Raw genomic sequence first — 14,944 nt, 5'->3', positions numbered from 1 at the left:
ACCGCCCAATGCAGACAGGATGTGCGAGTTGAATCCGAGTAAAAGTCCAATGAAACTCCATCAAGCTGACACGCCCAAAATCGCTCACAATCATTCCCCGCCAAATGCTCCGTAATGCTGCTGGTCGGCTAAACCTCGCCTCCGCCGCCGCCGCAGGCTGATGCCATGCCCTGTCGTGCCGCTTCTCTCCGTCCTTCTTTTCATTGTCTGAACGTGATATATGAATCTACCAGGTTACACTCCAAGGTCGTGCAACGGACTCGGCCCATAATGGCACCCTTCGTGGTACCCATGTCAAGATGATATACTACTCACCGCATCGCAAAGTCCATCGTCGGTGGAGAGGGCCCACCCGACTCTGCCGCACTACCACCGCCATGTAAGTCTGTGGATCTCTCTCTGTGCTTTGTCTTTCTCTCGCTTCCCACCCAAGGAAGCTAGAGGGGGTAGTTGGTTATCTCGTTGCATGGCGGAGACTAAGACTGCGCGCTTCCCAGACAGATCCTCCTCTTCCTCACCGTCTCCCTCGCCGTGTGCGGCCTGCTCGAAATGAGCGACATGGGCGTCTCCCTCCTCTCTTCCTCCGGCCAGGGCGTGCTGGACATTCACAACGATAATGGCGGAGGCGGCGGCGGTACAGGGGGAGGCGAGATTGAGCAGGACAAGAAGCCTGAACGGCCATCGGCGCAAAGAAGATATGCCTACAAATACACGACATTGGAGGGATACTTTCTCCAGGACGACCCCTCGACGGTCGCCGCAGAGTTCGACTTCATGGCCACTAATTTCGGCCTCATCGACCGCGAGTACGACTCGGATACAACACTCCCCGACAATGGCCGGGGGATGACGGCGTGGCAGAGATTCGAACACCATGTCTCCTGGATGAACCGCGCCGCGCAGGAAGACGAGGATGATGAAGACAGACGGAGAAGAAAAAGGCATGGGTCTGCCGCGAGGTATCTGCTCCTGTTCCTCGGCCGGCATGGAAACGGCTACCACAACATCGCCGAGCGCTACTATGGTGGCGAGGCATGGGACTGCCACTATGCTGCGCTAGACGGCGACCCGGACGGGATAATGACCTGGAGCGACGCGCGCTTGTCCAAGGAGGGACAGAGGCAAGCGAGGGAGGTCAATTCCTTCTGGCAGAGACAGATTGCCGAGCAGAAGATGAACCTGCCGGAACTGTGGTTGGCGAGTCCCCTCGATAGGGCGATGGAGACTGCCGACATCACGTTCGAGGGCATCCTCCCAGATGGAGCCAAGCTGGAGGCAACTGTGATGGAGAAGCTGAGAGAAGGCACCGGGATACATACGTGCGACAGGCGGAGCGATGTTTCATACATTCGACAGCGGTTCCCAGCCTTCAACGTCGACTTGGACCCACATTTGACGGAAACAGATGAGTTCTGGGACCCCGACCGACGTGAACCAGAGAGCGCGTTGACAGAGCGCCTAAGGGCGTTGATGGACAGTTTGATGGGCCACGAGCAGCTTGTTGGTGGAAAAGAGAGGGTCAGCATCACCAGCCATTCTGGCGCGATTGGGGCCCTGTTGAGAGTATTGAGCCACAGGCAGTTCAGTCTGGGTACTGGAGCCGTCATTCCTGTGCTTGTCAAGGTCGACAAGATCCCTCTCGATGATGGCGACGACGACGATGAAGATAAATTGAGGATGAGCAAAAAGTCTGCCTCAAAGAAGGAAAAACGGCACGGCGGATCAGGAGAGGGCGGCAACCATAAAGAACCCACGCTGGACCTACCTGACCTCGAGGAGGGCGATCACGATGTCGATGATGAGGTTGAAAAGGGAAATGACAATGCGAAGCAATCGTCAGGCATCGACCCGAACGACCGCTCGAATTGGGAGCCCATCCCCTCTTGCCCCGCCGACCTGGATGTCCCGAATGTTGGCCACAGCCGCTGGGGCGTCGGGCTGAGAGAGTACCTCGAGGGAGTAGAGAATGGGACGGTAACAATGGAGGAGGTGGCATTTCGCTTTACGGCGTGACGAGGTCTGGGACTATTAAAAGTGTAATGGCCAAGGACATATATCTCTCTTCTTTAAAGAAGGAAGGGAGTGGAAATCGATTGGATCTTGGATCGAGGAATCTTGGACCCTTGAATTGTTTATATCCAAAGCGTGCAATTACATGCATAGAGATATATTTCCTAGGTGGCGATGTTCCTGATTGTGGGTGTATAATGATACCTTACGAGGGTCCCGAACGGTGCAAGAGCAAGGCTATGGCATTAAAACCACCGCGGCGGGAGCCTTGTCCTTCCTTTCCCTCACACTCGAGGGCAGGACTTTCATGCGACACTTTTCACTATTTCTGGTGAAGCCATGTCGACAAATCAGTTGTGTGAAATTTCGCATGCGCATTTGAAAGATTGAAGGTGAATATAAGACAAAGCGGGTGAGCACTGCCTTGCTGCACTGTCGCGTCTGCCACCTGACTTCCCCTGCCTCTGCCTCATCTGTCTTTACATCTTCCTCGAAGCTCAATATCCTGCTTCAGAACCATTCTTCATTCCTCTATGGCACGACAAACAATCCCAGTGCGCGACCTACAGTGCCATCAATGGCAGCAAAAATGGCAAGTTCCAATCCCCTGACAGGCGACAACAGCAACCCCCCAACCCTGCTCCAGCTGAACAACTTCAAACTTCCAAACGAGATCATCTCTCAGGTCATTTCCGGCTTTGTGCCACACGCGGGACTCTGCATTTCCAACGACCCTGACTACGATGCCGATCTGGACACCATCCGCCGCCTGCTGAAGACCTCCCTCGATGTCAAGCAAGAGACTCTGCGACAGATATTCAACAAACCTCTGAACGTCTACATCACCAATGGAAAGAGATGTGATTGTTTTCGGATGAGAGAGGATAGTCCTGCTGGTTCTTCAAGTGTTCACCCGCTCAATCGACTTGTTTACCTCCCTTTGATCAGGTGGAAAGAGGTGAAGATTTGCTTCGCACCCAAAGCGTCACAAACGCCTTGCCCAAGAATCCAACTCGACCAGAAATATCCCGGGGCGTCCCTTCCTAAACTCTATTCACTTGAACTTGATTATGCCGCACAATGCGTTGCCGCACAATCCAAGGCCTTGGGATGCGATCTGTGGCACCTTAGGGGATCCTTTCTTCGGCTTCGCGCAGTCAACTTCAAAATAGTTTTTGAGAAGCTGAAGGCCGGCTATACTTGGAATCTAGGTATGGTAGGGGAAATGCTAGACTTCTGGAGGTGGACAATCGCTGATCAATCTGGAACTGGACCTACCCGGCTGGAACTACCACAAACTACCTACGCAATCACAAATCGATATAGGCTCTCGAGATTGGCTCGAGACAGACCATAGACTCCAGAAAGATTTTTGGTCTTGGTGGCGACGAATGGAAAGGCTCGAAGACAGGGGCCAGAGCTTTGAAATAAAATATCCCAAAAAAAATCGCCTTCTGGAGCCCCTCGACACTTTTCCTGTATCCGGATTACAATTTCGTCATTCTTATCACTATACCCAGAACAGAAGCAATTGAAGATGTGGGTGTCGACATGTGGAGTGTAGAGGTGGTCCAAGAGCTTGGTCGTCGGCGCTAAGACAACAGATTCTCGTCACGGCAGCCGAGGCTGCACATCGATGAAGGGAGATGTCAACGTAGAGATCAATGTACAAGAGTCTCGGAGAACTGGATCGTGCTAGAAGAATAACCCGTGCTATTTCATGACAAGAATGACTTGGTGACTCGGGTGAATTGGAAAGGAAGTCATAGATTGTAGCCCAGAATCACGTAAATGTTATGGGACAGAGTCATGAAAGTATTATCACCAGAATCATTCCAATCACCATCGTGAATGTTGTTTTCATCACGCGCCACGCATCCCTCTTTCGAGGCTTTTCACAGGATTTCCAAGATCTCGCTGCCAACATCGGACGTGTTGGTCCAGAAGTATTCGGGAGTCGTCTGCAATCAGCTAGTCAGTCGCTGATGACTCCTTCACCCATAACCGCGGGCTCGTGAAACAAAAAGAAACTCTCTCACCTGGATCACGAGCACGCCGTCCTCGACCAACACCTCATGATAGTGGCCCTTTTGCAGCTTGCCCACCACATGCAGCGAGATCTCGTTCTTCGCCACGCCCTCCTGGAACCCGTCCTGGAGCATGTCGTCGCCCTCGAACTCGGCGCGCTCGAGCTGGTACTTGAGGCCGTCGAAGTACGCCAGGCTCGCCCGGCCCAGGACCTTGTCCCAGTCGTCGCGGACCTGGGCCCCTGCGGCGGCCAGGACGGCGGCGTTGGCCTCGAAGTTGGGGGTCAGGCGGATGCCCGGGGCGCCGACCAGCTCGCCGATGGCCTTTTGCACGGCCCCGATCTCCGGGTCGTAACCCTCGCGCACGGACTGCCGGGCGTTGATGTTGAATGCGGTGCCACTGCCACTGCCGCCCCCAGCAGCGGCGGTCTTCAAAGCCTCGTGGAAGTCGCGGCTCACGTCGCTGACGTTGACGGCCAGGTTCCCCTCGGCGAAGAGCAGGCGGAGCACGCCGTCCTGGATCTGCAGGCCGCCGTACGTGAACTTGGTGTGGTCGTCGTGGTCCTGCGGCGCGAGTTCCACTTGGTGCTTGGGACACAGCGCGTTGAGCTCGGACTTGCCGTCGTCGCCGTACTTCTCCACAAAGGATTCGAGGTTCGAGCAGAAGGGCTCCATGTACCTTTTGTTTTCGCCAGCGGTAACGCAAACTTCAGTCTTTGTCGTCTTATTCGCGCGCGGTCCGAAACATGATCTCGGTGGGGGAGAACGGAGGACGAGCCCGGCAAGGCGGAAGAGGGAAAAGCCATGACATACCACATGATGACGTCGCCGATGCGAGCCTTGTAGGACTCGTCGTCCGTGTACACGTACAGCAGGTGGGGGTTCGTGGTCACGGTCCACGCCTCGCCGAGGGCCTTTGAGATCCGCGCCTCGATCTCGGGCTTCTTGCTCTCCCATTCGTCCCGCACTGCACAGCTAGTCAGCAAAGAACCATGGAACTCGGACAGGTGGAATCATGTTGGTTCGTTACCATTCTTGCGGACCGCCAGCGGTAGTTTGTCAGCGGGTGCTTTCAGAGGCATTTTGGGAGGGATCGTATTATGGGATATCTGAATTTTAAGACGCACATTTCCTCGACCAAAGGATCTCACCCACTCTTTATATTCTCTGGTATTATGCGCGCGAGAACAGACTTGGCAGCTTGGTTGTCGGCTAGGTAAGAGATGAGAGTGAAAGGTTGTCCGTATCCCCTGTGGCGCAGGCTGGACTCCGGACAATTGAGGTCTCCAAGACCAACCACTCGGAGCCGTGCTGGGCTAGTCAAACCCAGGCGAAGTTAGGCGAGTCTGGGGGTAGGGCTAGCACAGGCGGATACAGAGCTTGTGAGTCTGGGCCTCGTGGGGTCCAAAATTGCGGTGGTACATGGCTTCACGCCAATTGCGTTTTCGTCTTGCGTAGGAATCGGTGGTCTGCGGAGAGAGAGACAGTCGATGAAGCTCATGGAGAGGAGAGAAGGAAGCAGGGTCCCACAGAAAGAAGTGCGCACGAGGAGTAAAGAGGTGACGAATTGAGGAAGCGAAGAGACGAATTGAGCCAAGACTCGAGTAATCAACCGTCGGCCGCATTCGACAAAGCGTCGCAAGGCTGAATCTGCATACGAGCCCCTTTTTCTCCCCCAATTTACAAAGGGTCAAGGCGTTTTCTCATCGTCACCCCATAACCATGGACAAGCTATTATTTGTGCTGCAGATCTTGTACAACTCTCCCGTTGACATCTTCCTCCTCAACCCTCCACAAAATGTCTCAATTGCAAGTCCCACATATATATGCCTCTACGATGGGCACAAACAAGATTGCTTTCTAACAGTGCGTCCATCCCAGACCCTTGCAAGTCCGAAAGGACGCCCGGGACCTCTTCGATAGGGAGGATAGTATAGTGCAGAAATCTCTCGTAAGGCTCAAGGAGATCATCGGCTACCAAGTCTTGTACACGGCAGAATGGCACATGCTGTGGGCCGAGCTGGGGTCTCTTTGGCCCGACATGACGACTTTCGTCCCTGCCTGTGCCAGAGTGGTGGAGGCTTGGTGCGACACTCTAGGCAGGAGATTAGAGGACGAGCGATTTGAGTGTTGGACAGAAGCTTTTCTCGAAAGGCTGAAGGTTGTGAATGTGGTGAAGTTGTCTCTCCAAGTACGGCCGCCCTTTTGCTCCTTGGGAACGATAAAAGAAGGTTGGAATTAAGGAATCTGCTGATATGTGGTACATCTGTATCTAGGTCGCACCCGATGAGACCAGAATCCGGACAGCCTGGTCGGGGCCGAAGCCGGCATTATTCACCATCTCGCTGCCCAAAACCGCCACCTTGCAGAAGGAGGCACAAACTGCTGCGTCGGCTTTCGCTGAGGACTTTGAATCCATGTTTGACCCTCCAAAGCCAAGTGGTAGCACCTCGTCCTTGCAACAAGAGGTGAATGAGCAACACCCGACCCGTTCTCGTGAAGACGAAGACGACTGGGCGGAGTTGGAGTCGGTCGCTGATACCACGAAGAGTACCAGCATCAGCACGACCGCAAACCGTGTGCCTTACCCAGGTCCCCTGGAACCGAACGCCGATATCTTGCCCGTGCTGGAGACGCTGCCTAGGCCCGAGATCCTCTTCAGCACCACGACCCCCTACGTCATGCTGGTGTCGTTGAATGCACCGAACCAGATCACCATACACGGCACGCATGAGCCTAGTTTGCGACTTTTGGCGGAGTATCTGCAGCGCTGGATCAGGACGGATCCTCAAGACGTCCGCAAGGTGTGTGCGATGTAGAATGTTTTCGAGCATATTTAGTCTCCCTCTGTCCAAGTAATCCAACTGACGTGCACGCAGATCCCGTACCTGCGCATCAGGCTGAACGAGTCGATCTTTGGCCTCGGTCTTTTCCGTGACTCGTTGACCGTTGAGCCTTACGACCACCATCAAAGTCGGCATGTGGTGGTCAACGTATCGCTTGTCCTTGCGTTTATCCAGGGAGTCTTGGGGTATCAACGCGTCCATGAAGCTTCGGGAGCTGGTCGGTGGGAGTTCAGGAGGGACACACCGTTCGCGGCCTGATCGAACTCCCCCGGAGACTCAAGCAGCGCTTGATCCACCCCCAATAGCTTCACCTCGTGCGCCACTTGTGCATGAAGCTCTTGGTCGTCCAGGGAAATGACTTGTTCCAGGGGTTTATTGGTGGGCTGTTCACACCAAACAGTGTTTTGCACCTTGGTCAGTGCGGGTCTGTGTCTTGGATGAAGCATTCCGCTTCGTATAGGTCTTCAGCACCGTGGACTTCTGTTGCCTTCCTCGCGGTAATGATGAAACGACGATTGATGCGATTTTTGTTGTATCCAATCTCCATAATGATCGGGGACGAATCCGTATAGAAACTTAGCAAGAGGCCCTTCCAGTAGCGAGCGACCACATCGGGACAGTCATCCAGACTGATGCCGGTGAGGTTGTCATCCTGGTTATACTTCGAGATCAAGACAACCCCAGTCACGACTTTCTCGGGCACGTCGATCTGATAGCCCGGAGTATGGTGCGACACCGTCGGGAGGCAAACCCACTGCCACTTTTCCAACAGCCGTCTAAGCACCGAAACCTCCCATAGAGGTATCTCCCTCAGCCTGTTTACCTCGTCCATGCCATGAGTTCCATCAAATCTGAATCTGAAGGGAGGCGTACGGTCAGCCTTGGTGTCTGGATGTCTGCTAAGTGCCTCTGCGAGATCCTGAGACTGCCGCGATATGCAACGAATGTCAGTTCTGAACTTTAGCACTCCTCTGTGGCCGCTCAGGAAATCGACTGAGAACGGCGTCTGGCTCCTGTACCCGCACGGCACCATGAGCAATCGTGGGACAAACGTCACCACAATCTCTGGGAATCTTCCTAGTGGGAGAACGGCTGCCCTGCCCAGCCGCGTCTTGGAGAATCCTTCCACCCCAAACAAGCAGCGACAGCTGATTCCGCTCGAAATACGGACTTGCAGTGGTAGGCTGAATATGCGGTGAAGGAGCTCGTTCTGGACCGCGACGCTGACTCTCAGAAGCGACCCGATAGTGGCGAAATCGGAGTGGTAGTCGGGGTGGTTTGACACACAGAGCCCGTCGCGTGGGACAACATTCGAGATGATCTGCGCCAGGATTTCAAACGGCAGCAGGTATCGATCCCGCCGGCAGGACTTCACTGTGTCCACGAAATCATTCATGTCGTTGTCTGTCAAACAAGGTCGAGCATTGGTCTCCATATTCATATCTACGTCGAGGTCCCTGTCGAGGCTCAGGTTCGTGATCGGCTGTGTAACTCAAGGGGCTACTCCAAGCTGGCGGGCGGGTTGGACGGATGGTGCTTTATACGTGCGCCCTGTTCTGTCCAAGTGGATTATTATGGAAAGAAGCAATGTCGGCAGACATATTCAATGTATGAGAGCTGTTGTAACAGCTCGAGGTCCTCGCCTGGAAGCCAGGACCCGCAGCATCCACGACCTGCCCTGATCCAAACTTTCGCCCTCATCAATCCTTTGGTACACCATGTACCATCCGCGGAAACGACTCATTTGTGTGGCCGCTGCAGCACCCATGGCTAATCAGCGTTCCCTCAACCGTTATGTCGATGTGTAAACCTGGAATGTCTGGCTGCCTCCTTCCTGAGACAGCAGCCTTGCAAAGGCCAACCTTCAAGGTCCTCGAGGACCTCGAGGGCTTTGGACCGACTCCCATGTTTGATGCGAGACATTTATCTGTGATGGCCTGGTAGGGTAAACGTACAGCATGCATAACTCTCTCTGTCCAGTCAACCTACCCTCCGCAGTGTGTCAACAGCTGACACTATACTCAAAACCACTTCACCTCCCTTGACTCTGCTAACTCGACGATGGATTCCATCACCGCTCCTTGCCACGTCGGATACGCCCAGACACCTTTGACCTCCACATGTCGTACAGAGTCTGTAGAGGATATTGACGGCGGTCCTTCCCCCCGACGTCAAATTCTTCCCGACGAGCTCATCTTGCAAGTCCTGAGCTACTTCGTTCCAGAAAAGGGTGTCAGCATATCTACTGACTCGGCCGGCGATATCTGTCCTACTACAATCAAATCCCTTTTACAGACTTCTCGCATGATCAGAGACGAGATCTCACGTTTCCCGCTTCGCATTTACATCCAAAGCGGGAGGAATTGCCAATGTCATACCTTGGCGAGACCCGAAAATATTATCAGCACCACTCTGGGCAACGCAGCACGGTTTCCTCTCACAGCTTGGAGGGAAATTATTGTTAGCTTTAGGCCTGGGCTTCACGAATCGCTGGATGATGCATGCATGATGGTCCAGAGAACTCTGAAACGAATCGACGTTCCCTACTCGACGTTCAACAGCCGTACCAGATGCCGGAACTCCATCCTTTGTGTTCGTCGCCAGTCCATTGCTCTGTCCCAGATCATGGAATGCCTCGGAATGCCACGATATGTCGAGAAGATGCGCTGGGAATTCGTGTTTGACGGATCTCAAGGGTTCGACGATCGCGACCAACGGCACGAACGACCGCTCTGGGACCTCAGTTCAATTAAGCGATGCCTGTCCTCGTGGCGATGGTACATGCCACTCTCTCAAGCTGTACCGTTTGTCAAATTTCCCAGGCGCTTCAGGGTCGGCCTCGACATCGCAGAGGGCCCTTTCTCCTACCACAGCCTCAGGTGGCCTGATACCGAGGCGGTTCGGGAGCGGTTTGAGGAAGAGTTCGAAGACTGGTGGCATTTGCGGTCGCCGACACCTGGAAGGTACATTTGTGGCCCGGAAACCTCCGAACGCGGCGTCGAGGGCTTGAACCCCTATGCTAACTGGAACTCCTGGCCTCTACGGGTCCAGCCCTATACAATGGAAGATGTGGAGATCCAAGGAGGCCCTGGGTCCTATGGCGGATAGTTCCCCATTTTGGCAAGTCTGATTCTGCATAACTTTCGCTAGGAAGGGGGAAAAGGCTGGGGTTCTTGATGATGGCGATGGACAGGGTCATTCGGTTGTTAAAGGCTCTTGCGAGGCTGAAAGAGCGAAAGGGTTATCGAAGTCAAATTGGTGCGCCCTGTATTTGGCACAGAAACATATCTGCAATTTTGGGTAGAATAAAAGTACTATTGCAACTCGAATCAGGTCGGACATTTGAGGTTCATGATAGCCATCATACGTCCAACTATGTAGTTATAGTGGCATTCTAGCAGATACTTTCACACGAGGCATTGCAACTCAATCTCCCCTTCTTCCCCTTCCTAGTCATCCAGGAAATCATTGACCAGCTGGGCAAAGTGCACGTTGTACTCGTCGAGGAAGCCGTGGCCCGAGTCCGGGTACAGGTGCAGGCTGGCGTCGCAGTTGGTCAGGCGGCGCCACAGGACGATGCTGTTCTCGGTGGGGACGAGGAGGTCGTTGGAGCCGTTGGCGACGAGGGTGGGCACGGCGATGCGGTCGAGCAGGTCGAAGGAGCCCTCGTCGCGGAAGTCGCCCGAGAACCAGCGCTGCACGGCCGCGATCTGGCGCTGCGTGCCCTGCTCGTGCAGCAGCGGGGCGCGGTCCCGGCGCGCGGCCTCCATGCGCCGGATCCACTCGGCCGCCCGGGCCTGCTTCTTGGCCGACGGCGAGAAGAACGTGTGCATCAGCCCGGTGTTCGACTCCTCGGGCGTCGCCGCGCTGGCCACCTCGGTGAAGTACTTCGGGTCGCCGCCCACCACGCCCTCGCCGGCCGAGGGGCCCGCGCCGGCGACGATCAGGCGGCGCACCAGGTCCGGCTCCTGCAGGGCGATGCGCTGCGCGACGAAGCCGCCCATCGAGAAGCCCAGGACGTCGAGCTTGGGGATGCCCAGCGCCTTGGCCACGTCGATGATGGTCTGCGCCCACGCCGCGAACGTCAGCCCGACCTCACCTTCGCTGCGGCCCACGCCCGTGTTGTCCACCAGCAGGATCGGCCGCTTGGCCGCCAGCCCGTTGATGAAGACCGGGTCCCACCAGTCCATGTTGCCGCGGAAGTGCACGTGGAGGAACAGCGGCGTGCCGCTGGTCTGCCCGAACCGGCGGTAGGCGTGTTTGATGCCGTTGATGGTGACGAATTGGTCCTCGGCGGTCTCGTAGGTGGCCATGGTGTGAGAGCTTTTGGTATGTGTTCTGGAGTTTCTTTCTATGGTTTGAATGTCAAGTCGTGTAGCACTGATGTTGGAGTGATCGGATGATGTTGAACTGGACACCTCTGATACCAGATGAAGGGATGCCCTCTCTTTTATAGCTGGAGCCGGTCCATTCTATTTCCCTTTACTTCTCTAGCAATCCCAGCTGCCGAGTTATTCCCTGCAGCAAAACATCTCAACCTCTTTCCCATGCTTTACAATCAAGTGAATCTCAGAAGGATGATGTGATTACGAGAAGCAAGACAGTTCTGCGACCTTTGAGAGGGTGGAAGTCAGTGCTTTGACGTCTAACGTCCAGCCACGGCGGCATTAGTCATCGCACAGAGCGCGCTCTGATTGGCTTCCATAAGAAATTGCCGGATTGGGAGTATGACTTTCGGCACTAGCGCCGCATTTGGATACTTCATGCCCCGCAAGCAGAAGTAAACCTGTCTCTGATCCTGCATCATTCAGATCGTGGTCCAGTTTGCCAGTCCGAAGTAACAGAGCAGTATCGAAGCAATTATTGGAAATCCTGCCGGGAAGCCGGCATCCTCCATCTTCCGCAGCTTATGTCAACAGTTCTTATGACGGCGAGGCGTCGTAGAAAGAACGTACTGCCCCAGCGTAGAACCGCCAGTGTGTATTTCTATTATTATCGAGTAGTGTTGCCGAGACTCCTCTTGGCACAGCAAAAGCAACATACCACGACAAACAAGCAGTTTCTTCATTTTGCAGTTCCCCCAGACAATTTGCGAATCTCGTTCACGTTCACCCTGTTACCATGGCCTTGATTCTGTCCTTCTCGACCCTGTTGGAGACGAGTCAGAATTTATCCCACCCGCAATGCAATGCATCGAAGAAAGGTCCAGCCATGGGCCGTGTCCCAGGATAAACAGAATGTGTGTCTAAATATGTCATTCTTGAACTGTGTATTCAGTACCTCAGACGCCAGAATGCAAAAGCCTGATGAGACCGATCATCCAAAATCGCATCAAAGATTTGCGACTGCATAAAATCCAAAATCACGACGAAACTTCTTGTCTCAGATGGCCACGCTTTCCAGACGGCAGGTAAAGCTGAGACAAGTCCGACCCGGTCCTACAAAATGAGGTACCGTTTCCCCTTCTGTGAAGCCACGTGCTCGAGAGCGCAGACTCGCAACACCGATGGGACCGTAGCACATGGATTCTTGGAAAGATTTGGAGCCTCCACGCTTCTCCCACTTGGGAACTGCCTGGAAGCCAAGATGAAGGGTGATTTGGAAGTCATGCGAGAGGGACGTATGATAGACGTTCCGGGAAATGCACTTGGCAAATGTCGAGGGGTGTGCCTCGGGGCTCTCTCAACGGGGAAGACGTATGTTTTCGCGCCATGGCTTATGCCACTCCCATCTCTCACCAGCAATCTGCGTTCTCCTGTCTTTGAACTTGTGGGTGTACCCTTGCGAATGTGAACAAGCTCGGGCCGAACATCGACTGGGTCGCAATCACCAAAAGTGTCCAGATACACAGACCGCCCGAAATCACTGGAGAGGGACATGCTATGGGTATAGTCACTACGGCCTGCATCTCTAAAGGGAATCTTAGACGAGAGCAGCTCCTCGACTCCGTTGAACGCCTCACGCCAGCCAATGAGCCCCAGCTGATTCTCGCCCTCCCGAATCTCGCGTAAGAGGGACGAGAAGTAGTTAATGTCATCGGTCAGTATGATTGGCATATCACCACAATCTTCGAGCTCGATGACGTGAGCGAAAATCAGGACAATCTTTGTGAGAGTTTCGATGAGTTTTACCATGCGCTCTGCCGCAGAGAATTGAAGACGGTGTTTCGGGACTCTGGCAAAGAACGAGTTGAATATTGAAGACAGCGCGTCTTCAGATAAACCATGTTTTGAAAAAACTCCGCACAATTCCCGCAAAGGGCCGTGCCAATTGCGTTGGAATGAGACTGATCTCTGCTCAGAGCGAAGATTGCACTATGATTGTTGTCAAACTCATAGAATTAGAAGGGAAGAGAGCAAGATTTTCAGTCAAAACAGTCGCCTAGCCGGCCATTGATTCCCGGTCTTGTGTCTCAGGTCGCGCAGGGCTATGTACCGAGTACTCATACATCTACCAGGGCATCCAGGCGTATAGCATACGCGCTTTGACCAGCCATGCTCAGGCTGAAGAGACACGATCGTTCCCTTTCCGGAGATGGTAGACAGCAGAATCTCAGACAACATTCAAGCGCGGGCCAATGTTATCTTCGTTCTCGTGTTACAGAGCTAACCGGGAGCCTGATTGCAGCCGCCCGGGGTGATCGCACTTTGGCCTGTGTGGCGATTCGTTTGACAGCGATTGCTGAGATTTCCATTCAGCCTTGCCGCCCACCGGGGCATGCGCCTGGCGGAGTGGCGGAGGACGGCGAAAGCAGAAAGTCCGAGCCTTGGCGCCGTGGCGTGGGGCGATGACTCAATCAGGCTTTAGCCGCAGCCAGTTGCAGCGAAATGGCGGCGGATGGAATGGCAGCTTCTAGATTGTCAACGTCGACTCATTTTCTCTTCAACACTCAACAAAGTCCTTCTCGCTCAAACCTGGTCATATTACCCAATATATCCCCTGGACAATTCATCCTGATAGCCCAGAATCCTGTTCGCTGTATCATTTCGGCGACGAAAGCAACCGTAACCCACCACGCCACCGCCGTCCTCGCATTCCTAAGTCTGCACGACTTCTATACTCGACACCATGGCTGATAACGACTGGGACACCGTCACTCGTATCGGTAGCAAAGCCAGAGGCCCTGGCAGTGGAGGGGTCGACCGTGAACGGGTCGTTAAGGGTAACTCTGCGCTCAACGCAGCCAAACGATCCGGAGCCGTCGTTGCCACAGAAAAGAAATACGGAGGCTCAAACAGCGTACGTGGCAGCTTCGGTTCCGCTGGACACGAACAACGATGATACTGACACGGGACTACATAGAAATCGAGCGTCGAGGGCCAACACTTGACCAAGGTCGACCGCTCGGACGACATCATAAAGCCCAAAACCGTCCCGCTGGCGGTAGGACGGGCCATCATCAACTGGCGGAACCAAAATAAAAACGCGGAAGGGAAATCCATGTCTCAAAAGGACCTGGCGAACAAGGCTGGGGTCAAGGAAACACAGCTGAAAGACATTGAGAGTGGCAGAGGCGTGTATGACCTGGTCCCGATACGGAAACTGGAAAATGCCATGAAAATCAACTTGACGGGCAGTGACATTGGGAGCCCCAAACCTGGACCCGCCAAGAAGAAATAGCGGCAATAACTGAGTTTCCATGAGTCCCCCGGGGAAAAAGGGGGGGGGGGGTGAAAAGTTGGGATCGAGCGCAGGGGATGAAAGACGTGAAATCTCGATAAGGGACAGAAAAGGGACAGCGAGGGCGAAAATAGGCGTCGACGAGCGCCTCGACGCACAGTCCTTCTTGTGCAATACCCCTTCGGGCGCATCGGTTCAACTGCAGGAGAGAATGGTGGTCATGCTGTTTCGGAAAGCAGCCTTGTCACGGCCGTCACAGACTCATTCGGGTGTTTGCGTGCATGCGTGCTTGCGTGCTTGTGTGCATGCCTATCCCGCGTTCCGATTTTCCCCAGAAGGGGCTTTATTGATAGCGAGCTCCGTTGCGTTATGACTTTGTGGCTCTTGTCCCGGTCCGGGGAGTACCAAAACATAGACTGGGTGTGGAATTCTTAACGGCTT

General features: G+C 54.3%; 5 protein-coding genes across 5 annotated transcripts; 3 read left to right on the top strand and 2 right to left on the bottom strand.

Annotated features, from left to right (window-relative positions):
* The first annotated feature begins 219 nt into the window (after nt 1-219).
* Nucleotides 220-2,369, top strand: PV07_07494 (uncharacterized protein). The gene is made up of 2 exons (XM_016394583.1): nt 220-379; nt 498-2,369. The coding sequence occupies exons 1-2, from the start codon at nt 300-302 to the stop codon at nt 2,011-2,013; spliced, it is 1,596 nt and encodes a 531-aa protein (XP_016248002.1). The 5' UTR covers nt 220-299; the 3' UTR covers nt 2,014-2,369.
* A 1,334-nt stretch (nt 2,370-3,703) lies between these two features.
* Nucleotides 3,704-5,432, bottom strand: PV07_07493 (uncharacterized protein). Its single transcript, XM_016394582.1, has 4 exons — nt 5,068-5,432; nt 4,851-5,004; nt 4,050-4,716; nt 3,704-3,971 (listed from the first exon to the last, which is right to left on the bottom strand). The coding sequence occupies exons 1-4, from the start codon at nt 5,117-5,119 to the stop codon at nt 3,906-3,908; spliced, it is 939 nt and encodes a 312-aa protein (XP_016248001.1). The 5' UTR covers nt 5,120-5,432; the 3' UTR covers nt 3,704-3,905.
* A 327-nt stretch (nt 5,433-5,759) lies between these two features.
* PV07_07492 (uncharacterized protein) lies at nt 5,760-7,406 on the top strand (the record flags this gene model as incomplete). The annotated part of the gene is made up of 4 exons (XM_016394581.1): nt 5,760-5,837; nt 5,905-6,228; nt 6,314-6,841; nt 6,917-7,406. 4 exons carry the CDS (start codon nt 5,760-5,762, stop codon nt 7,139-7,141), a joined length of 1,155 nt encoding a protein of 384 aa, XP_016248000.1. The 3' UTR covers nt 7,142-7,406.
* PV07_07491 (uncharacterized protein) lies at nt 7,299-8,318 on the bottom strand (the record flags this gene model as incomplete). The annotated part of the gene is made up of 1 exon (XM_016394580.1): nt 7,299-8,318. The coding sequence occupies one exon, from the start codon at nt 8,316-8,318 to the stop codon at nt 7,299-7,301; it is 1,020 nt and encodes a 339-aa protein (XP_016247999.1).
* A 5,404-nt stretch (nt 8,319-13,722) lies between these two features.
* PV07_07490 (uncharacterized protein) lies at nt 13,723-14,554 on the top strand. Its single transcript, XM_016394579.1, has 2 exons — nt 13,723-14,122; nt 14,186-14,554. Exons 1-2 carry the CDS (start codon nt 13,952-13,954, stop codon nt 14,501-14,503), a joined length of 489 nt encoding a protein of 162 aa, XP_016247998.1. The 5' UTR covers nt 13,723-13,951; the 3' UTR covers nt 14,504-14,554.
* Nucleotides 14,555-14,944: the final 390 nt, after the last annotated feature.

Source organism: Cladophialophora immunda, assembly GCF_000835495.1.
Source record: "Cladophialophora immunda strain CBS 83496 unplaced genomic scaffold supercont1.4, whole genome shotgun sequence".
Lineage (NCBI taxonomy): Eukaryota > Fungi > Ascomycota > Eurotiomycetes > Chaetothyriales > Herpotrichiellaceae > Cladophialophora > Cladophialophora immunda.
Note: the sequence above shows the minus strand (reverse complement) of the source record. Positions and strands in the feature narration are given on the sequence as shown.